Genomic DNA, 23,354 nt, shown 5'->3' with positions numbered 1-23,354 from the left:
TTCATCCTCATCATGACGCGCAGGTTGCCTACGGGTGTCAAATCAAAAGACCTACACCTGGCGAGCCAAAGTCCTCGGACACATCCCGGCACTGAAAAAGTCATACACCATTTTTATAGCGGCAAAATCTCCTTATCGTGGTACAGCAACGAAGTGAAATGCAAACATAAATACATAACAGAAATACATTAAAGTAGAATATTGCAAGGAATTATTGTATACAAGAACAAGAAATGCAGATGGCGTGGAATGCCATTAGTAGACGAATAAGCTTCAATGGCGCGTTTAAAAGAAAGAAAAATCATAATATGCTGATAAATTTGGAACTGAAAAGGAAAAATTGGCACAAATTTATAGGTACACAAATTAGGGATTGGAATAATTTTCCAATTGGGGGGGTGTTCAATAAATTTCTAAATTCTTTGAAATCATTTAAGGAAGAACTAGGTAAACCACAGGTAGAGAATCTGCCACCTGGGCGACTGCCCTAAATGCAGATCAGTGATGAATGATTATGATGATGATGATCATGAGGAAAGTAAAATGTGGAAAACACGATTTGAGCTTACCTACGCCATCAAAATGATGAGCCAGTTGTCGCGCTATTTCTGTCCCGAGCCTCGCCATTACCACGTATTTTGGAAGTGTCAGGCTGAAGAACGGATTAGCCAACATCCCGAATGGTATTGCTGCAACAAAGAACAACAAGACACATAAAGTTCTCTCATTTGTGGCAAGAAGAACGTCGAACAACCCCGTTCAGGTCCTTTGCTAAGCTACCCAGCCAGATTCCATATCCCTCATTATCATATATATTTTTTTTTTTTGCTAGTTGCTTTACGTCGCACCGACACAGATTGGTCTTATGGAGACGATGGGACAGGAAAGGGCTATGAGTGGGAAGGAAGCGTCCGTGGCCTTAATTAAGGTACAGCCCCAGCATTTGCCTGGTGGGAAAATGGGAAACCACGGAAAACCATTTTCAGGGCTGCCGACAGTTGGGTTCGAACCTACTGTCTCCCGAATACTGGATACTGGCCGCACTTAAGCGACTGCAGCTATCGAGCTCGGTCCCTCATTAAACCCCGACGGTATTACATTTACGGGGCGTACGGAGTCTTTCATTTTCACGCCCTTCGTGACCCTTCTCTTTCTTTGGCCGATACCTTTACTTTTCAAAATATCGGACCCTTTCCATTCCGTTCACTATAATTAGTGTTAATGTAGGATGATTGCCAAGTTATACTTCATATTGAAAGAATAATCACCGCCACCACAATCGGACGGACAGCCCGCAATCTAATGCTCGAGAAGTGCGTCGATTATTCGTCATCAGAGTTGGTTTAAGTTGTCTGTTTAACGGAATTTTTTGTATCTAGTGGCTAGTGAGAATTCTGGTGGATTTCAACAGTATTTACGTATTAATCTTGTGGCTTTATCTTTTTCGCCCACCCTCATCGGAGGGTCTGCCTTACAAGGCCTGCGCTCGGCTAGAAATAGCCACACGAAATTAAATATTTTTGTAATATAATTTTAAAAATTAAATGGGGTATTAATTTGATTAGGCTATATCAAATTATGCACTCTCAATTTTAATAACATCAATTAATCCGTGTTTATACTTTATTCAACCGAGTGAGTTGGTCATGAGTTTAGGGGCGCGCAGCTGTGAGCTTGCATTCGGGAGATAGTGGGTTGTACCTTAATTAATACCACGGTCGCTTCCTTCCCTCTCCTAGCCCATCGTCGCCATAAGACCTATCTGTGTCGGTCCGACTTGAAGCAACTTGTAAAAAAAAAATGCTTTTTCCCCATATTGTTATGCTTACTCAGCTTACTAACTTATGATAAGTAAAAGGGAAATGGGCAGACAGTGGGTGGTTATTTCCGTTTCCTGATACTGTTTGAGTTGTTTAAGCCAACTGGTCTGAACTGACAGACATTAGGGGTAAGTTTTAGTCAGTTGCACATTATTGAAACGGAAGCCAGGAATAGAATGAGAAAGAAAAAAACGATCAAACAATTCCTCTATAGTTATAATCCATCAAAGAAACTATTACAAGAAATGGGTGGTAGCAGAAAAATGGGTGTGAGGTCAGGGGCAGAAGGAAATAGGTGGGGGCAGGGGCGGAAAGAAGGTGAAGAAAGTAAGAATAATAACGTAGGACGTGTAGTCCTTTTCACCCCGTAGTAATACGACCTTATCCCCCATCCCCACCCCCGCTAGCTCACAGCCGTTTACTCGTTTTCCTCCCACACACTTCCTTTAATTCCATCCTCAGATCCATTCTATTCTTCTGTCAATTATTCGTTGCACCTTTTATTTCTTTAAATTACTAGCAGATGTACCCGTTCTTCGCTACGGTATTCTACCTTGTATACGGATTTCTACGTTAATTACTGTGCGTGCAGTGAGTAAGATTATATTAAACTGTATGTTTCTTAGCACTATACGAGAAACACTCCACGATACAGTTAAAAATAATATTAACAGCCCCCTTAGTGCTATTCGAAGACGATTGTAACCTCCAACGGTATTCCGCAAATATCCCGCAGAATGGCAGCTTGACGTCTCTCTCAACTTCTACCCAAGGAACAACCACAAGTTCACAGGAATGATGACGCAAATAGCATGACGATACTTCCCTGCAGGCCATCAGCCAAAGACATTGCCATGGTAACCGGTACGCTCTGCGAGAGTGTCTGTCATGCAATGTACAGCACAAAACGCGCAGAAAAAAGTAATTTTCTCCGTCATTTGAAGAGTGAGCGAAAGTATGTACATAAGAAAAGTTGTTTAAAATGCAGGGATGTTTCACATATAGTCTACAGATTTTACAGAAAATCAATAGTATTAAAGAAAATCGAAAAAAACTGTTCTAGTTTTCCTATAAACCCCAGTCTATTCAGTGATTTTTATTCATATTCATATCTAAACCTGCTTCTATGCGCATACTCTGAACATGAAATTTGGCTGAGCTATAACCAGCCATGTCGCCGTGATGGTGTAACAAACGGATAAACAGACGGACAAACAGACATGAAAGCTAAAAACTACTGATACGGTCTTGAGTTGACCTAAAACGAATGAATATCTAAAGAATTGGCAAATCAAACCATATTACAGACAGCTGACCACCTACAACTTGATTTATAAAGATTTATTCTAACTCATTCGTCCATGATTCGTCTGATGACCTTCCTGTTTTCTTCGCACGAACATACGATGGAGCTAAGATTATCGTACTCACAAAGATGTACACACGAGATGCTGCCAATTGTGTACGCAGTTTTTAATGAGGTCTTCTTCTAGTCGTGTCTGCAATGTTCCCTTACCGTTCGTCGGAAGATTTCGTTTTGCAAGTTCGTCTTGAAATTGTTTTACAGACATATTTTCCATTATCACTTTCATTTTCTTCTGATTTCCACTTGCACTCATATTCACTACCGAAAATTATTCTTCAGTCCTATCACAGTCACCATTTATCGTACTCACAAAGACGCACACACGAAATGCTGTCAATTGTGTGCACTAGTGTTTTATTTACAAATTATATCCACATTAATGAACCGCCATTTTTAACAAACACTTGACTGCTACATTAGCATGTTAACCAACTACCAACACAACAAAATCACAACATGAGTTCACACACAGAATTCGACTACCGACTTTCAATAACAAGTCTCGCTAACAACTCAACTCCAACTCCCAAGACTGCCTCTTTATATACCTTGTCTGGCCAGGTTTCTAGAAGAATATGACATAACGTGTTTTCTCGTATTTTCTCGAGTTTCCAATAACCTATGTATAAATGATTAGAAAATTTTATCATGCCTACAATTTCCGGCTGTGAAGGCATCAATCTAAATATCATTGACAAAAAATCCATATCCCAGGTGGCATATGAAACATAGATCTCTATCCTTTCACACTAACAAGATACATCATTTCGTCATAACACTGAAGAAAGAGCCAGATTTTACTCCAGATTATTCAAGAATACAAAGCAGCCACCGGTAAAATGAAACGGCCTATGGCTTTTATTGCCGGGAGTGCCCGAGGACAAGTTCGGCTCGCCAGATGCAGGTCTTTTGAGTTGACGCTCGTAGGTGACCTGCGCCTCGTGATGTGGATGACACCCAGCCCTCGTGCCAACGGAATTAACTAATTATGATTAAAATTCTTGACCCTCCCGGGAATCGAACCCAGAACCCCTGTAACCAAACTCCAGCGCGCTAACCATTTAGCCATGTAGCTGAACACACTCACCGGTAATAACCAGATAAGTTGAGTAATACTGTTGATATTCTCCGTTGGTAAATTTTAAAACGAAATTTATTTCAATAACTAAACTCACAGTCTTAAAGGACATAATTTACTCTACTGCTAGACATACTGTACTTACAAGGGTACCACCTAACTGAAAGCGTATGTTATGAAGCTCGATAGCTGCAGTCGTTTAAGTGCAGCCAGTATCCAGTATTCGGGAGATAGTGGGTTCGAACCCTACTGTCGGCAGCCCTGAAAATGGTTTTCCGTGGTTTCACATTTTCAAACAAAACAAATGCTGGTGCTGTACCTTAATCAAGGACACGGACGCTTCCTTCCCACTCCTAGTTTTTTCCTGTCCCATCGTCGCCATAAGACCTGTCTGCGTTGGTGCGACGTAAAAAATCTTGCAAAAAAAAGTTCATACCCTTCTCACAAGGTGTCAGGAGCTAACGGAATCGCGGGGAAATTTCGTTGTAGTTCCATTTATGACGCCAGGGTAATGGGGTGGGCCTTATTTGGTACAGATACCTTATAGAAAATACGAGTTTGGTCTGTACATTGCTCAGAATTTAAAAAGAATGGTATTTTTGTATCGGTCATGTCCTCAGTAACAAGGAAATGCACGTTTTAATTTTTCATCTCTGTCTGTCTAGGATATACGTCATTTTATTCACGCTGAGTGAAATGGTAGTTTAGGGCTAAGCATAAAATTGAATTCACAAAATCTATGTTATTAATGGTGATATCGATCAATACTACATAACTAAAGAACATCATTTACGTCTTATACATTTTTACCGTACCGGCTATGATGACAGAGATATTCAAGAATTTCGATTTGTGTTGCTAAGTCCATATCAATGCCGAGCCATGAGAAAACGGGGAAACAGAATTCAATAAAACTCGATATGTAAAGTCGAGGAATGAAGAACTACAGTACAGGCTATAAATATTTTTTCACGCTGGATGAAATGGTAGTTTAGTGGAAGGCGCCTATAATTTAATTTATAAACAGTTATGTTGTTATGCAATTTAATAAAATCTTATTCACAACATGTATAACACTTCATCTAGAATTCTGTAGACAGTGTAGAATTCCGTAGCGATGCACGGGTACACCAGCTAATTGTTAATAAAAGTGGCTTCAACCTGGTAAGTCAGTTTGTCTTATGTGTAATATATTCTGTGTTGGTATTGTGGACGTGGACAATATTGTCTTGTACATAAATTATTGGTAGTGAATTTACAAACCAGCCTTTGTTAAAGAGAGCTATTAAATCTTACGAGCTAACAATACACAAATATGACTTACACCACTTTGGTCTTGACTGGTGCACATCAGAAGATAATGCCTAACCAATACTGGACATGACACTTCCATCCAAGGTCCAAAGCAGATACTTTATTATTATTTTGAATTAAAGAAAATAAAACCAATACCGTTATTTAAAAAGGTGTTCCATACAACACAGAATGCTCTGACAACATTTGGTGAATCGATGATTTCGTATTGTTTAAAACAAACCAACAAAATCCACAGTTCTAGGCCTTCAGGCAAGCAACTCAGTGTTGAAAACATTCTGGGGATATGAGCTACGAATTTTAGGTAAATAAAATGTAATAAAGTATGAGGATAATATAGAGCCTGCCTGGCCGAGGCGGAAAAGGCGTACTCGGCTCGCCCGCAAGGACGTGGGTTCGAATCCCCGTAAGGAAGTCGTAAAGATTAAGAAACGAGATTCCCAATTCCGGAGGTTCACTCAGCCTACACCAAAAATGAGTACCAGGTTAATTCCTGTGGGCAAAGGCGGCCGGGCATAGAGCTAACCACTCTACCCCATCACGTGCCGAGGTTAACAATAATAATAATCATTTCTAGCCGAGTGCAGCCCTTGTAATCCCGACCCTCCGATGAGGGTGGGCGGTATCTGCAATGTCAAGGTAACTGTGTGTTATTGTGGTGTAGGATAGTGTTATGTGTGGTGTGTGAGTTGCAGGGATGTTGGGGAGAGCACAAACACCCAGCCCCCGGGCCATTGAAATTAACCAATGAAGGTTAAAATCCCCGACCCGGTCGGGAATCGAACCCGGGACCCTCTGAATCGAAGGCCAGTACGCTGACCATTCAGCCAACGAGTCGAACGAGGTTAAGAATGGTGGAAGCCTTTACCTTCCACTCCTCCAAGGGCCTTCATGGCCTGTACGGAGGTGACTTTGCTTTGCTATCAGTTCTAGGCCTTCTTTGTCTATTCCTAGCAATTCCAATATTTTTCTTAACCACCGTTATACCGTCGATTACATTAGCCGTTTGCCTTCTTCTACCACTACGAGCGCTAATGTGAGTCAATTAGAGTTTCATTTAAGCCCTTATAACTACATTCGGTGTGGACATTATTCAAAAATGCAAAAATGCCTGAGGATGTTGAACCAAGGAAGACGTTACCGACAGAATAATGCAAATAAAGTAATTTGGCTAGGATTTGAATTTTTAAAAAGTAAACGAGTAAAGAAACTAGCTATTTTAGGCACTTTTTCCGGAACTGCATTTTACGCCGGAAGTGATTTTCGAAATTTATTTCTTTAGTTTGATAGAGCTGTCCAAGACTCACAATTTGAAAGCATTCCAGGCCCTTTAGCCCTTCAACTTTCCGCACAGTTGAGGATATTGCTTAATTTTACGTTTTCCGTGGTATGGTGTCCCCTACTTTGCTAAGAAAAGTTTTCAACATTAAAATGCTTGTCCTGAGAACTTTAACTCTATCTTGTTATTCCCTGGGATGAGTGAATTGGAGGCGGCATCTCGAATCATAGAAATCGGTTCTACAGCCGCCTCTTAAAAGGGTTTCTAGCCGATATATCTACTATATAATAATGGTTATTGAGAGATCATTCAGCTACGGATTTTAGGTTTCGGTGAATATACTAAAGACAATGGGTTGCGATATAGTACCATATCTGAAGTACTTATTTGATTATTGGTTAAATTGTCAGTTGGACATACCAAATCACAAAACAATATTAGTAATAAATTCACTGCAAGAAGAAGGTTTCATACTGCTAAATGACACCAATGTCCCTACATATATTTGCCACAACGGCAAAAGCACTATAGACATCGCCCTCATAAGAGGAGAAATAAAAGGGGATATCAACCCACTTTGAAACGCGAACCACACACCAATAAGGAAACACATTCCAATGAGCATCAACATACAAAGTGAATAGAAGGCAAAAAATAAACAAGAAAGAAGAATACTCTCAAGGAGATTGGATATCAGGAATGTGGAAGAATGCCAAAAACAGATGGAACAAATAACAACACTAATTGACAACTCAAATGTAGAGGAAGCAGTTCATAAACTGGAGAAACTCTTAATACAAGCGGCCAGTCCCAGGAAAGTGCGAAAATCAAAAGCATGGTTCGATCAGGAGTGCTTCTTGCTAAGGAGAGAGGTGCTTCAAGTTCTACACCGACTAAAATCGGACATTGAGAATCATACACTCCTTCAGACATACACCGAGATAAGAAGACTTTACAAAACACTAACACGGGAGACGAAAACGGCATACAGGGAAGAAGAAGGAAGAAGAATAGTTTAGGGAGCCAGGATAGACCCATTCGTAGCAATCCGTCCTCGAAAGCAGGCATAGGCCCACTATATCAGTATCGAGGAATGGACGAGACATTTCAAAGACACCCTCAATAAAGAAGGAAGATAAGGAACACCGGAAACCAACCAAGAGCATACAACGCATGAGATGGCAGCATGGTCTCCACTTACTACAAATGAGGTTCAAAACATTACTGAATCCACAAAAAGGAAAAAAAGCTGCAGGACCGGATATGATATATAATGAATTCCTTAAAGACACAGCTCATCTACTAGCACCAATTTGGACGAAACTTTATAAAAATGCATAGAAACAGCCAAAATCCTAGATCATTGGAGACAATCAATAGTAAAGGTAATGTTCAAAGGTAAAGGAGATCCGAAGGACACAAATAAATATAGAGAAAAAGCATTGGAAAGCATTCCTTTTAAGGTATTCACAAAAATAATCACAGAAAGAATAAGGGACACAGTAGAAGAACACCTCCCAGAATCTCAATTCGTGTTTAGGAAAGGAAGATCCACTGTCGCAGAGGTGGAACTACTGCTAAACAACATATGGGAAGCTATCGAAAGGAAGGAAAAATACTATACAATCTTTATAGACTTCACAAAAGCCTTTGATCTCCTGGACCAAGCATTAGCACAAAGGAAGCTCAAGGAAACTCTAGGAAGAGACAGCGCCTGGACAAGAGTTATAAACTCCGTAAATGAATAGAACAAGATAAGGATCTCGGACAGCCTAGACCTTTCAGAACCAATAATTCAAACAAATAGTGTACTCCAAGGGGACCCACTAAACCCTCTTCTGTGCATCCTGGCAGTGAAGGACATTATGGAAATTGCACAAAAAAAAGATGTAGCAGCATACGCCTACGGCGATGATATTGTGATAGGCTAAGAAAGCTTAAAGAAACTGAAGAACACTATAGACGATGTGCGAAAATGGTGCATTGAACACAAGTTCGTAATTAACACTGAGAAGACGGAAATTATGGTGTTCAGATCAGGAGGGCAAATACCAAAATTGACAAGAATCACCTTGGAAGGAAAAATAATATATATCACAAAATAATACAAATATCTAGGGATAACACTCCAGCCGTTTGCAAAATGCTTCACTAAGCACGCAATAGAGAAAGCGACACAAGCCATTAGAGCGATAAACGAAATAAGCTTCATCAGATCACTAAATCTAGATACAGCAATGGCGCTCTTCAAATCGAAAATCGTACCAATACTTACATATGGTATTGAAATTACATGGACTCACCTGAATGAAAAGAACTTAGCAACACTGGAAAGAGTTAAAGCAAGATACTGCGCCCTGGTGGGGGTGTGATAAGCGTCATGCAATTGTAATTATGATGAATTATTGAGGAATATATATTTCATTTTCAGAATAAATAGTATCTTACTGTACATACAGTAAGAACAGGCCAGTCCGAGATGACAGGTTTCACCATACCACAGACTGTTGTCTCCATTGAGATTAACAAACACAATGAGTGACAGAATTAGAATTCTCAGAAATTGTGACAACGAGGTAAGAGAGAGGATAACTTGTTGCCAAAGTTTTCATAGCCCCGGGCAGTCTTGGTAGTAGCAACAGCGCAGAGAGCCGAGTGCAAATTTCTGAGAAATGACGTAGGGGTATCTCCATGTAACTAGCGGGAGTTGAACGCGGGGTTGGCACTGGAAGAAAAAAATATGAGCCTTCCCGGTCACGTGGTTAAGGTGGACCAATGGAAAAATTCACTTGACCAAAGCAAGGCGACAACTTCGTATTGTAAGAAGCACTAGCGAGGCTAACTCCGTGGATTAAACTGATAGAAGGAAGTGAAGTATCGATTCAGAATAAAGTGGAATTTAGGAGCCTTACTATACCATAAAACTTATAAAAAGTTAATAATTGCGGGAGATTGCATGGTGTAATTCTGAGAATTCATGGACGCTATTCGTTGATTGGTTGAAGTCAAAGGAAGCCACAAAAGAGCGCGATATCCCGAGCCGGGATACGGCAGCTAAATTCGCGAATATATCCATTACCAGCGAACGATAATAGTTGAGAATTGGTATAGAGCATTTGAGAATATAATTACATCATTGGATCATACAGTATATTAAAGCCACGGGCCAAACCGCAAAGTGTCGTATGAAGATATCGGGACTGCGCGTCCGAAGAAGAACTCCGTTGAACTCGGAAGAGAGGGGATACAAGTATAAATACGAAGTCGTGGACAAGGACTGACAACTTTTTTTGACAGTGTGTTCGAGCTGATAGCACGACCGGGGTGCGTGACAACTGCTGATATTTTGTTCGAGCCGTGATTACGCCAGGGGTGCGAGTGTGTACTTACTCGTGGAGTAGGGTTCGAAGTATTATATTGTTACATAGTACAGTGATTCATGACGTGATGTAGCTCATATTACAGTCTTGAGCAGTATACTAGTATGAAGTGTTTCAAATAGACAGGACTCAGTAAAGCATAACTTACGGAGTGTGAGATTCTACCAACAGATTAGGAAGTGCGTTACATGAGAACGGTCACGAGTGTTTATGTCACCTAGTAAACAGTCGATTCTAAACTGATACCTGGTCAGCTACACGAACGTGAGACGGGAAATTCAAGTGCGCGCACGGGCCGTTGTAAAGGGAATCCCGAGGTATCCCATGTTCCTAGTGTCCGGAAAAGGAATGAAGAATGTATATCTACATTAAGTGGGCTAGATACAAGGCCGAGAGTGTAAAATTTGTGAATAGAATTTAGGGTGGAAATTATTCCAAAGTGCAACAGTTAATTTATTTGTTTTTATTCAAAATGTGTAAAGTTGAAAAGGGTCAAGGATTAATTCTTCAAGCTGGAATGAATACCAGTGGAATGCATTGCTAAAAACCGGAGGGGCTGTGGCTTCTCGTCCGGTTTTAGCAGACTACAATGGCAGAGATGAGTAACCTTTTAACATATTTGTAGATTGCTATCGTTAGGGGGAGGAAATCATATTAATTTATCATGGTAACTTGATTGTGAAACGAGCCGTTTACGGCTCGTATAAATTCAAAGATAGATAGACAAAGGGACAAATTAATATGTAGATTAGATCGAGCACTCATCATAATGTTGATTATTAAATAGAGTATAGTAGGGTTGAGTTGTTCATTCAAGTGCTTGAGTTGTTTGATATGATACGGAGCACGTTTCACTTAAAGATAATGTTAATATTCATTTAGAAGTGCTTCCAAAGTGTTTTTCCGTTATCGGAACTTTTATAGATATTAAGGCATGTTGTTAAGATAATCCAGAGGTAGGATTGCCAAGTGATTTATATTGTTGTGGGACGGAATGAAGTCCATTGATTTGTTTGTAAATATGGCGAAGTTCGCCAGTGGACAAAATAATAATAATCTGTACAAGTGTCGAAGTAGTACATTAAAATTTGGTAATGAGTTAAGGCGTGTTGAATAATAATCTTTGAGAATAAAGGCACGGGCCTAGTTGGATAGAATGATTGCAAATTAAAGTAATTTAAATGTGGAGATCACATGTGCCGTGAATAATTATAATTTGTGCAGTGAATCCGGTTTTAACACCAAATGTTGATTTAACGTTTTTGGACTCCATAATAATCATAAATAAATTTGGTAGAAACGAGATAGGCACTTTTATAATATGGTCACGCTATGTTTGAGATCCAGAGGGATTTGAGCCAAAAGTTGAGATTTGGAGTTTAGTGGGACAGAAATCCGGCCCGAAATGAAAGTGAATTGTACTGATGTTGATGAAGAAATAGATGGATCTTAAGGCCCACATAGAGGTTGTATTTATATACCGGTGTATTGAGTGGCAGAATAGAGTCCACACACCGAGGGTTAATTTGTGAAAATGTTTTGAAGAGTTCCAATGGATAAATGGACTTCAAAATGGAAAAGGAAGGAATAATTTAACACTTGCAGAGATTGGAGGTATTTGCCCAACTGCGAGGTGTTATGGGATTTGAGAATTGTCTTAGGAGCATATGGTCTCCATGAATTAACGACAGTACGAAATTAAGGTTGCGGGTTCGAACACTATTATGTCCCGACCGATGTGAATTCGGATCTTGGTGATTTCTGTTTGGGAGAGAACGTATGTGACTAAATTATAAAGATGGGGAATAAAAATAAAGATTCTCGAAAGAATAATAATACTATTAATAATAATAATAATAATATTCCAAGTAAATCATATCTGGATTGATTAGTGCCAAAATAAATCGGAATTGTAAAAGGGGTTATGCGTTAAACATATTAAGAGTGGACTACCGTGTAACAGGCGAAATTGATTTTTTTTTAATTAATAATAATGATAAATATAAAAAACTACTTTTTTTGAAGAAGAATTTACTTTTTTTATATTTTGGACATAATAATGATGTTGGGAGTCGAAATGAAAAATTTGAGATTTTTAACTAATAATAATAATAATAATGAGAATATTTGAAGAAGGAGAAGAAGAATAATCAAAGAAGCTACTTTTATTTATTTCAGATGATAATAAAAATCGCGAAATGTTGAAATATTATTCCGAGGATGACTACGGGTTACGATAATCATGATCTCCACGAAACATAATGATGATAATAATAATAATAATAATAATAATAATAATAATAATAATAATTAATAAAATATTTTTTATTTTTTTATTTTTCTTATTATTTCAGATGCTGATGATGGATGATACTAGGGAAGTCAGCTGGCGAATTAACGAAATAATGTCAATTGGTTGTAAATAATAAGTTAAGTTAATGTGTGTACAATGAAGGCAAATCCCTACATCTGGACCATTAGGTTAGAGTCCCTTTGTCATATTCCTTCAACTAACGATTAGCATATCTTGGTTAGGAACCCGGGGAGAGTTTGTAGTTTCCCGGGTTGGTCTCATCTCAATCAAAGTGGAGGCGATAACATGGTCCATGTGATCGCGCCTACTTAGCCAACAGGTAATTGATCCATGATCAAATATGGTCATGGTGTTAACGAAGGTAAATCTGATACCTTCAGATATCAACGGTTCCACCACCCAAATGGAAGGGTGGTTAAAAGTGACAAATATTATGTAATCATTTTTCAGGAATAATTTGCCAAATTACCGGCAAATCAAGGGTCAACAGATTTTGATTGTGTGTAAAATTTCATTTGTTTACTTAAATAAAATGCTCCTTTAGCATTTGCAAGGAAACAGTTCCAGGTTCTTGTTCTTGTAGAATAGTAAACCCTTGGTGACCGTTTAAATATCCGTCCCCATTCCTAGGACGGAGGCTTCATAATTTCCCTTTGATCTGAAGAGTGTCCCGTTCAACCCTGTAGTACTGATTGGATGACGCCCTTACATTTAGTTTGAGATCTTATATCTCAAAATATTTTTTTTTTATAGTTTATTAGTTGCGATGGATTCGGACCGTAACACTCCCTGAGATAAATGCTGGTTGGGACTCAGGCTTTGAGCGGGTACAATACATCAAAAGAGCAATTGGAGTGCCAAAAACAACAAGATCCAGATTAGTCTGCCTTCTCGCGCGGGAAACTTTCCTCATAGAGGATCTAAGGACAATGTACCCTCTGCCCAACACAACGGCATCGGAGAACCTACAAAGAACACTAACTAGGAAAAGAGAAAAAGTACCCACGGAATTCTATGGAACTGGGGCCATGATCGACCGCCCATGGACAGCAGCAAATTTTGAGACGAGGCACGTGCTTACAAGACTTGCAGTACATGGATTCCACCATACGACATACCACGAACCGTCAAACTCATGCAAGTGTACATTATGTGGACAGTTATGTGAACGATATCACTTAGAGGACTAGATCATTCAGAGACCAATGGTGCAAGTGTTAAATTGTTATAATATCTTTCATTAATGTATGTCTATTTTGCTGCAATAAATGTTTAATTAAACCGGGGCAAATATTAGTTTATAGGAAGGGGAGTTAGGGATTGGAATAACTTACCAAGGGAGATGTTCAATAAATTTCCAATTATTTGAAATCATTTAAGAAAAGGCTACAAAATCAACAGATAGGGAATTTGCCACCTGGGCGACTGCCCTAAATGCAGATTGATTGATTGATTGATTGATTGATTGATAGATAGATAGATAGATAGATAGATAGATAGATAGATAGATAGATAGATAGATAGATAGATAGATAGATAGTATCAAACACTTACCTTTGGCTGCGAACTCAGTATGAGTAAAAAAAGTATTTCCAATTTTTCATAAAAATAATAATCACAAATTAGTAGAAAATATGGAGACTGGAATCTGAAATAGGCACCTCCCCATAATTTGTAAAACCTCAGGGGATACCAACCCAAGCGTAGGCCTATATGTTACAAACATATTTTATAATAATAATAATAATAAAAATAATAATAATAATCGTATGGCCTCACCTACCGTGTGCAGACATTTGAATTTGACGCCATCTGGCTGCCGGCTCGTCAATTTCGACGTTCCGTTTTACTCCAGACCCACTAGATGGCAGACCGAGTTAAACGAAACTCTCTTGGGCGTCTATGGCTGAGATTTAATGAATTTTGTCGGGTAAACACCAAATGTCTCACTAGAGATCAGTTACATGCCGACATCGTACGACATGGAGTGTCGAATGGACTTCTTTTCTGCCCTTCAAAAATCCAACTACCTCTGCCGGGTTTGAACCCGCTATATTTCATGAAAGTTATGTACGGACCTCCCCATCGTCAATTCCTGGCTACGCCACTGATGTGTACCCAACTCTACTGTACTCTGAGTGATTCGTATTTTCTAACATTTTAAAATCTGGCCTATTCTCATCTCAAACAACTTTTCGAATTGTCATTCCGATTTATAAGGAGTATTCACATCAAATAATATTTTTAACCCTCGAACTGGCAAACGCCTAATATCAGGTGTTTTATCCGTTCCTCCAGCCGAGCTGGACGCTCAGACGGTTGAGATGCTGACTCTCTGACCCCATTCTGGCTCAGTCCGGTGGTATTTGAAGGTGCTCAAATACGTCAGCCTCAGGTTGGTAGATCTACTGGCACGTAAAAAACTCCTTCTGGACAAAATTCCGGCACCTCGGCGTCTCCGAAAACCGTCAAAGTAGTTAGTGGGACGTAAAACAACAACAACATTATTATTATTATTATTATTATTATTATTATTATTATTATTATTATTATTATTATTATTATTATTATTATTATTATTATTATTATTATTATTATTATTATTATTATTATTATTATTATTATTATTATTATTACGTTCCTCCTGTGGCAGCGCCTGATAACAGGCGTTTGCACATGCTCTTTATTTTATCGCAATAATCGAACAGTTCAACTAATAAGGATTGCTAAGGCAAGAGATGAAGCGTCCAAGGACATAAAATCAATGAAGCAGATGAAGGATGAGTTAGGTATAGTAGTACACCATCAGGAGGAAGTATTGAAAATCTGACTGGAGTACTCTGAAAGACAACTGAATGAGGAAAATGTGAGAGAAAAGTACAGGGATGGAGAGGTAAATGAAGGAGTGACCCAAGCTATAAGTAGGGAAGAAGTGGGAAACGCAGTAAAGAAAATGAAAAATGGAAAGGCAGTTGGCGCGGATCAAATTCCACTAGAAGTATGGAAAAGCCTGGGAGAACAGGGCATTGATATTCTCTGGGATTTAGTGGAGAAGATATGGGAAGGAGAAAGAATGCCACATGACTGGAGAAGTAGTATACTTGTTTCTATGTGTATGTATGTATGTATGTTTGTTGGGTATTCAGCCCGAAGGCTGGTTGGATCCTCAACAGGCTCACCATTAGCTGTCATAGGTGGCCTAGGTGTCACTGAAGAGGCGTACTAGGTAAATGAGGAGTGAGGTAGTTTCCCGTTGCTTTCCTCACTGAGCCAGATGTTGCTATTGCACATCAGCCTGCCAAGCCCACTGAAATGCGTGCACCAATCGACCCTATGAGCGACATTTCCACACCATTCATATCAGGGACTGGCTGCGTTAGGAATGACATTTCTAGCATCACTCATACCTCAGCCACTTTCACATTATCAAAGCCAAGTATAAGACTGAGACAGGTCAATGAAAGTAACAATTTTATTCTAGCCCATACCAGAAGACATAGTGCACTGTAAACACTACATCTTGCCAGCAAAGGCCTACTTGTTTCCATAAATAAGGGAAAAGGTGACATTCAAAACTGTGGCAGTTATACAGAGATAAAGCTGATGTCCCACACAATGAAGACTTGGGAAAGGATCAATGAGGCAAGGTTACGTTTAGAAACCGAAGTTTGTGAAGAACAGTTTGGATTTATGCCAGGAAGAGGAACAACCGACGCATTATTTGCACTAAGGCACCTGATGGAGAGACACAGAGAGGTACAGGCTGATCTACATATGGCTTTCATTGATCTAGAGAAGTCGTATGACAGAGTTCTGAGACAAGAGCTGTGGAGAAGTATGAGAAGTATAGGCCTGTCAGAAAAGTGCGTGAGAGTGGTGAGAGAGATGTATGAAGGTGTGACGACACAAGTTATGAGCAGTGTAGGTACAACGAAGGAATTTCCAGTGAGAGTAGGACTACATTAGGGATCTGCTATCAGCCCATATCTCTTTGACCTGGTAATGGATGTGCTGGTTAAAAATGCAAAGTAGGCGGCGCCATGGAGTATGATGTTTGCCGACGACGTTGTACTCTGCGAACCGACCCGAGGGAAACTACGAGAGAAATTTGAAGAGCGGATGAAATCTCTGGAAGAAAGAGGAATGAGGATCAGCAGGGTGAAAACAGTATATGTGTGCTAAAGAAGCACATGTATTAACCTGCAAGAAGAAGAACTACCATTGGTCAGGAAGTTTAAATATCTGGGTTCATACGTACAAAGTGATGGAGGTCTGGAGGCTGAAATACAACACAGGATGGATGAGTTGGAAGAAACTGAGTGGAGTACCGTGTGATAAGGAGGTCAGCTGCAGGATGAAAGGAAAGCTCTATAAATCTGTGGTGAGACCTGCGATACTTTATAGTACAGAAACTTGGCCGACCACAAAAGCCCAGGGGATAAAGATGGAAGTGGCAGAAATGAGAATGTTAAGAAGGATGAGTGGAGTTACAAGAAAGCATAGAGTAAGAAATGATTACATCAGAGGATCAGTGAAAGTGAAAGAAGGTTCAAGAAAACAAGCTAAGAATGCATGGTCATGTGCAGTGAATAGGGTAGGACTACGTGGGGAAAAGAATTGGAAACCTGGAAATTGTAGGGTTAAGGAAGAGAGCAAGACCAAAAATGAGATGGAAAGACAAGGTAGAAGGGGATCTAAGAGAAAAAAGTTGGAAGAGGGAAGAAGCATTGGATGGATATTTATGGAAGAGAAGAATTTACCAAAGCAACACTGACCCCACGTGATGTGGGAAAAGGCTGAATCGAACAATTAGTAATTGAAAGTGCTAATTACGTGTCAATCGAAAGAGAACAAAGATAAATGCATTTACCATTACCACCTGTTCCAGACCGACTGGAAGCTACTGATAGCATTGTTTCCTTTCAATCTTCTAAATATGGCAGGGCGCACGTTAACACCCTGATAATCCCAAAACTCACGAAATTTACACGCTATTCTACGATGAGAACAAGATTTCTGTTCGTTGAGAATGTATATACGAAGTTTCAAGTGCCGATTCACTTTCCGTTTCCAATCGAATCTCGCGCCACGCCAGTCGATCACAGTCCCACGGACGAAATGGCCGTGCAGTTAGCAGCGCGCAGCTGTGAGCTTGCATCTGGGAGATAGTGGTTTCGAGCCCCACTGTCGGCAGCCCTAAAGATGGTTTTCCTTGATTTCCCATTACCACACCAGGCAAACGATGGGGCTGCACCTTAATTAAGGCCACGGCCGCTTACTTCCCGCTCCTAAGCCTTTCCTATCCCATCGTCGCCATGAGACCTATCTGTATCGGTGCGACGTAAAACAAATTGAAAAAAAAATCACAATCCCCTTTTGAACTACAATCTTCGGCGTATTGCATAGCTAGAGCTTGAAGGGGCAATGCTGTGGGTATGGCGAATATGATCACAGATTACTGTGTGATCCCGGCACTGCCTGCTCGATATGCTTCCAGTGGCTGCTTCATGTCGAGCATGCTGCTGACCCGCTTCCTATGCCTCCCTAAAAGTTATTTTCAAATCCCAAAGATGGCAGCACGTACCATGGCACAGAACAGTTACCCAAGACCAACTACCTTAACCGACCTATCGAAACTGTCCATAATGGCGGCAGCTGGAGTGCTAGCATGCGTTTGTTTTGATTTTGTAAGCCGTGTTGTTACCAAATATTTACGGAAATTTGAATATTATTAATCTACATTATATTTGTTTATAGTCTTAAGAAGGTTACAGATCATCTTTTAGTGCCGTAAGAAGCTATTTGTTCTCAAAGAGCTTATTTATTCCAACAATATCGGTGGAGATAAGGTTAATGTTGATTCTCGTGTTCTTCTCTGAAAGTTTTTCCTTCATTTTTAGTTACCTATGCAATATGTTTATAGTTTAATGTGCTGAGTGCCTGGATGCAAGTAAGAGCTCCAGTGTTCCTGTTTCCAAAAGACCTAGTATTAAGACAAAATTGGGTTAAGAGCATTCGTAAGGAAAGCTTCGAACCGAATCATAGGACTAATAATGTTGTGTGGATTAATCATTTTTGAAATCAAATATTGTCAGGGAAGACATTATATACCCATAGAAGGTGGTGATGTAATTCGAGTACCGCGAAAACTTCCGAAGTTTAAACTAATGATGCCTATCCTAGCATTTGCCTTCTCAGCCAACTTACCTTACTACAAAGGATCTTAAATCAGTCCCAGAAATCATGACTAAAATTTATGATTTAGAGACTAAATTATTTTTAAACGGTGGTGCAAGAATGATGTAATTAATTTTCAACGTTTAACAATGAACATGCGTAAACTAAACCTAACCCCATTTCCCGTGAGTTAACGTGAGGATTCTGTTTTTTATATATAAAATACAATTATGCCATCAATTCTGGTGAGTTTTAAGCTGACTAGTGCTTTAGATGGTCAAGTGTATCATACAAATATCGCTTGTACCTACTCAACAATACAGGTGGATTTTGGAGGGTTGAAATTTTGTTGGAGAAATTTGTTTGCGTGTTTTACATAATGGGCTGTGGTTAATGGTGGTGTGACATCTATATATCGTATTTGCTGACTGGAGATTCATATGTGAAATAATTTTATACTCTGTGTCTGTTTCAACCTGACGTTGATACAATAATTCTCCCTTCGTTATTTTCCCCTCTGACATTTCATTTAGACTTACAGTACGCTATAACGCTACTTTTGGTGTTTAATTATTCATATTTTGAGTTAGTGAGTTGCATTTCATGACGTTCGACTTGTGATATTTTCTTTAGGTGACTCGAAATAAATATGCATAACCTTTCCCTCAACCTCTCATATCGCACACCGATGTCCGCCATGTTTATTCTGGATTACGGTCTGATGTAATTGTAGTTGGTCTTGAGTTACCCCAGAGTGGTTAACTGACTAACCGCATGGTGCTGTTGACAGTCACTGATATTGCTGAATGAACCAAAGAGGCGACACACTATAGGCTAACTTAGTTCCTGTTGAAGTACTGACTGCCTGAGGAGCAACTTGGCATATATATTGGATTTTTTATCTACTGTCAGCTCTGTGTGACACGCGACGCGGCTGAGATATGATGCATACATTCTGTACATGAAGAACAGCAAAAAGCCTTTACCAAGAAGGGACTTCATGGTCAGTACAGTCGGTAGATGCAGAGTGGGTCTCGGCCCATAAGTGGTCATGGCTGGTCCGTGGTCCAACAGCTCTGCGCTCTGACCGGCCAACCGAAGAGGGGAGGGGTGGCCACGGCTCTACCGTGGCTCTACGCCTCTGCATTCGGGAAACGGGACAGGGTTGGACCTCACGGCTGGCCCCAACCGTCGGCTGTCCTGAAAATGGTTTTCCGTGGTTCTCCATTCTCCTACACTAAGGCGAATGCCAGGATAGTTCTAGTATAGTCCACGGTCACCAACCACCTCATCTTCTCCGTGCATCTCCTTCACTGTAACAAATCTTCCGACCTGAGAGACGGCGTCATCGTCTAAGAGGCACGCCTCCCTCTTTAGGGGAGGAATGAAAACATTTTTAGTAGTAGTAGTGTCCAATATAGTTAAAGGATTGGTATATGAATCCATCCCAATTCCTATACCAGTTGTGGGGGCAGCAGGTCATGCAGGATGCCCATCTCATATTCTCCAGAAACTGCCACAAAATAACAATCCTCTGTGTGTTGTCTCCTTGGAAGAAAAGAAGATGAAGATAAAGTCTACATACGGTGTAATGGTGGGATTCACCAGGGCTGTTATAATAAACTAGTGCACTTCTGGAAGCCCGACAATCTTGAAAGAAAAGGTAAGAACCCACCCAAGCAACTATGAGTTAACTGTTAAGCTGTGGTGTACAACCGGTTTATGAACTGCACGTTTCAACTGAGAACAGTGTAACAAACTATATACATACTTTTATTTCATATAAAACAATGCCCGTTTCCATGGTGTAGTGGTTAGTGTGATTAGCTGCCACCCCCAGAGTCCCGGGTTCGATTCTCGGCTCTGTCACGAAATTTGAAAACTTGTATTCCACTTAGCCTCGGAAGGTCAACTGAATAGAGAAGGGTTCCATCCCCACCTCAGCCATCTTCGAAGTGGTTTTGCGTGGTTTTCCAGTCCTTCCAGGCAAATGTCGGGATGGTACCTAACTGAAGGCCACGGCCTCTTCCTTCCGTCTCCCTTGTCTATCCCATGGAATCTTTCCATCTCCCCTCCACAATGCCCCTGTTCAGCATAGCTGGTGAGGCCGCCTGGGCGAGATACTGGTCTTCCTTCCCAGTTGTATCCCCCGACCCAAGTCTCACGCTCCAGGACACTGCCCTTGAGGCGGTAGAGGTGGGATCCCTCGCTGGGACCGAGGGAAAAACCAACCCTGGAGGGTAAGCAGTTTAAGAAAGAATAAGACAGTGCTCCTTTTGTACATCGCTTTTCTTTTTTTAAATTCGCATAAATATAAACATGTTACTTACAGTGAAAGTTTTGAGAAAATAAATAATTTAAGCAATGTCAATAGTCTTTAGGTCTCAACTATTTTTGAAGATAAATGACTGTATATGAACCCATCCCAATTCCTATACAACACAGTACATCATCTTATTCCTTGTAATTTTCTGAATAAAATAATGTACTGTTTTGTGGATTTATGACTTGTAAATGATTTTTGGTAGAATTTGTACTTCGAGTCTGCAGTGCCTGTAAAATATGCCTGCCAATGCAGGATACACGAAAGCCAGTTCGAGGGTTTCAAAAATTCCACTCATGCACTAGGTTATGGACGGCCATTGGACCTCATTGTCTAGGAACAGCAAAATGTTTACCCGAAAGGAAGAGGATGCTCATGACGCTTCCTGGAAATGAGTGAACGGAAGTTAAGTATGTGGCGGCGTACTCATTTTCTAGAGCAAGTTGGCCGTGCGGTTAGGGTCGTGCAGCTGTGAGCTTGCAGTCGGAAGACAGTGGGTACGAACCCCACTGTTAGTAGCCCTGAAAATGGTTTTCCGTGGTTTCCCATGTCCACACTAGGCAAGTGCTGGGGCTGAACCTTAAAGTAATGCCGCGGCCGCTTCCTCCCTACTCCTAGCCCTTTCTCATCCTTGCGTAGCCCAAAACTTTCGATGTATTAGTTAAACCTCTAGCAAAAAATAAAAAATAATAACATAGCAAAGTTGTAAAGAAATAGTTTATGGCATTAGTTGAATAATGGTGCTCCTTTAATATCCAGCGCTGTAGTCCCAAAATTTTCACAGGGTATACTCTAAGTCAGCGCATGACAATTATCGGATGTCAGACCATCCTAGCGTAAAATAAATTAGAGTTACAGCTAGTTACAACAAACGTCCCCAGTTTGGCATAAAATCAGAATATATTTTAGAAGGTATTTTAAAACCGAGCGGAATCGCTTTGCCTGTGGAGCCAAGTTCTGCATTCGGGGATAATAATAACAATTTCGTGTGGGTATTTCTGGCCAGGTGCAGCCCTTGTAAGTCAGACCCTCCGATGATGGTAGGTGGCATCTGCCATGTGTAGGTAACTGTGTGTTATTGTGCTGGAGGATAGTGTTATGTGTGGTGTGTGAGTTGCAAGGTTGTTGGGGATAGCAAAGGCAACCGGCCATCGAGCCATTGGAATTAACCAATGAAGGTTAAAATCCCCGACCCGGCCTGGAATTGAACTCAGGATCGTCTGAACCGAAGGCCAGTACGCTGAGCATTCAGCCAACGAGTCGGACTGTATTCGAGAGACAAATAGGGTTCGAACCCCACCGTCGGCTGTTCGGTGATTTCCCATTTTCACTTCAAAGCAAATTCTGGAACAGTTCTCATTCGTGGGCCACAATCGTTTCCTTCCGCCTCCTTACCTAATTTCATTTCATCGTCGTTCGCTCCTTAACTGAGGTAGGCATCAGGAAGTGCATCCGGCCGCAAAAACATGCCATATAATTTCATATCTCACCACATTCCTAAACAGAGAATCCAGTATTCGGGATATAGTGGGTTCGAACCTCACTCTCAGCAGCCTTGCAGATGGTTTTCCGTGGTTTCGCCAGTTTCAAACCAGCGAAATGCTGGGCGCTGTACCTTAATTAAGGCCACGGACGCTTCGTTCCCACTCCTAGCCCTGTTCTGTCCCATTGTCGCCATAAGACCTAACTGTGTCGGTGCGACGTAAAGCAACTTGTATAAACAAAAAAACAAATCATTCCCTGTATCAGGAAACGGGATTGAGGGGTATTCATACGTAGAAGGTATTTTGTACGCCTCCGTGGTGTAGTGGTTAGTGTGATTAGCTGCCACCCGCGGAGGTTCCGGTTCGATTTCCGGCTCTGCCACGAAATTCGAAAAGTGGTACGAGGGCTGGAACGGGGTCCACTTAGCCTCGGGAGGTCAAATGAGTAGAGGTGGGCTCGATTCCCACCTCAGCCATCCTGGAAGTGGCTTTCCGTGGTTTCCCACTTCTCCTTCAGGGAAATGGCGGGATGGTACCTAACTTAAGACCACGGACGCCTCCTTCCCTCTTCCTTGTCTATCCCTTCCAATGTTCCCATCCCCTCGCAAGGTCCCTATTCAGCATAGCATATCAGGCCGCTTGGGTGAAGTACTGGTCATTCTCCCGGGTTGTATCCCGCGACCCAATGTTTCACGCTCCAGGACACTGCCTTTGAGGCGGTAGAGGTGGGATCCCTCGCTGAGTTCGAGGGAAAAACCAACCCTGAAGGGTAAACAGATTATGAAATAAAGAAAGAAAAACTCTCGAAAATGCCTCTTT

The 23,354-nt window shown here is 40.7% G+C and overlaps 1 protein-coding gene across 1 annotated transcript in view; it reads right to left on the bottom strand.

The window, feature by feature from the left end:
• Positions 1-23,354, bottom strand: part of LOC136872319 (endothelin-converting enzyme 2) — a 274,577-nt gene that overhangs the window by 25,698 nt on the left and 225,525 nt on the right. Inside the window, exon 12 of the mRNA XM_067146134.2 lies at positions 570-689. Coding sequence (XP_067002235.2) covers positions 570-689 — 120 coding nt within the window. The remainder of the gene's footprint in view (positions 1-569; positions 690-23,354) is intronic.

This window comes from Anabrus simplex, chromosome 4, assembly GCF_040414725.1.
Source record: "Anabrus simplex isolate iqAnaSimp1 chromosome 4, ASM4041472v1, whole genome shotgun sequence".
Taxonomy (NCBI): domain Eukaryota; kingdom Metazoa; phylum Arthropoda; class Insecta; order Orthoptera; family Tettigoniidae; genus Anabrus; species Anabrus simplex.
Note: the sequence above shows the minus strand (reverse complement) of the source record. Positions and strands in the feature narration are given on the sequence as shown.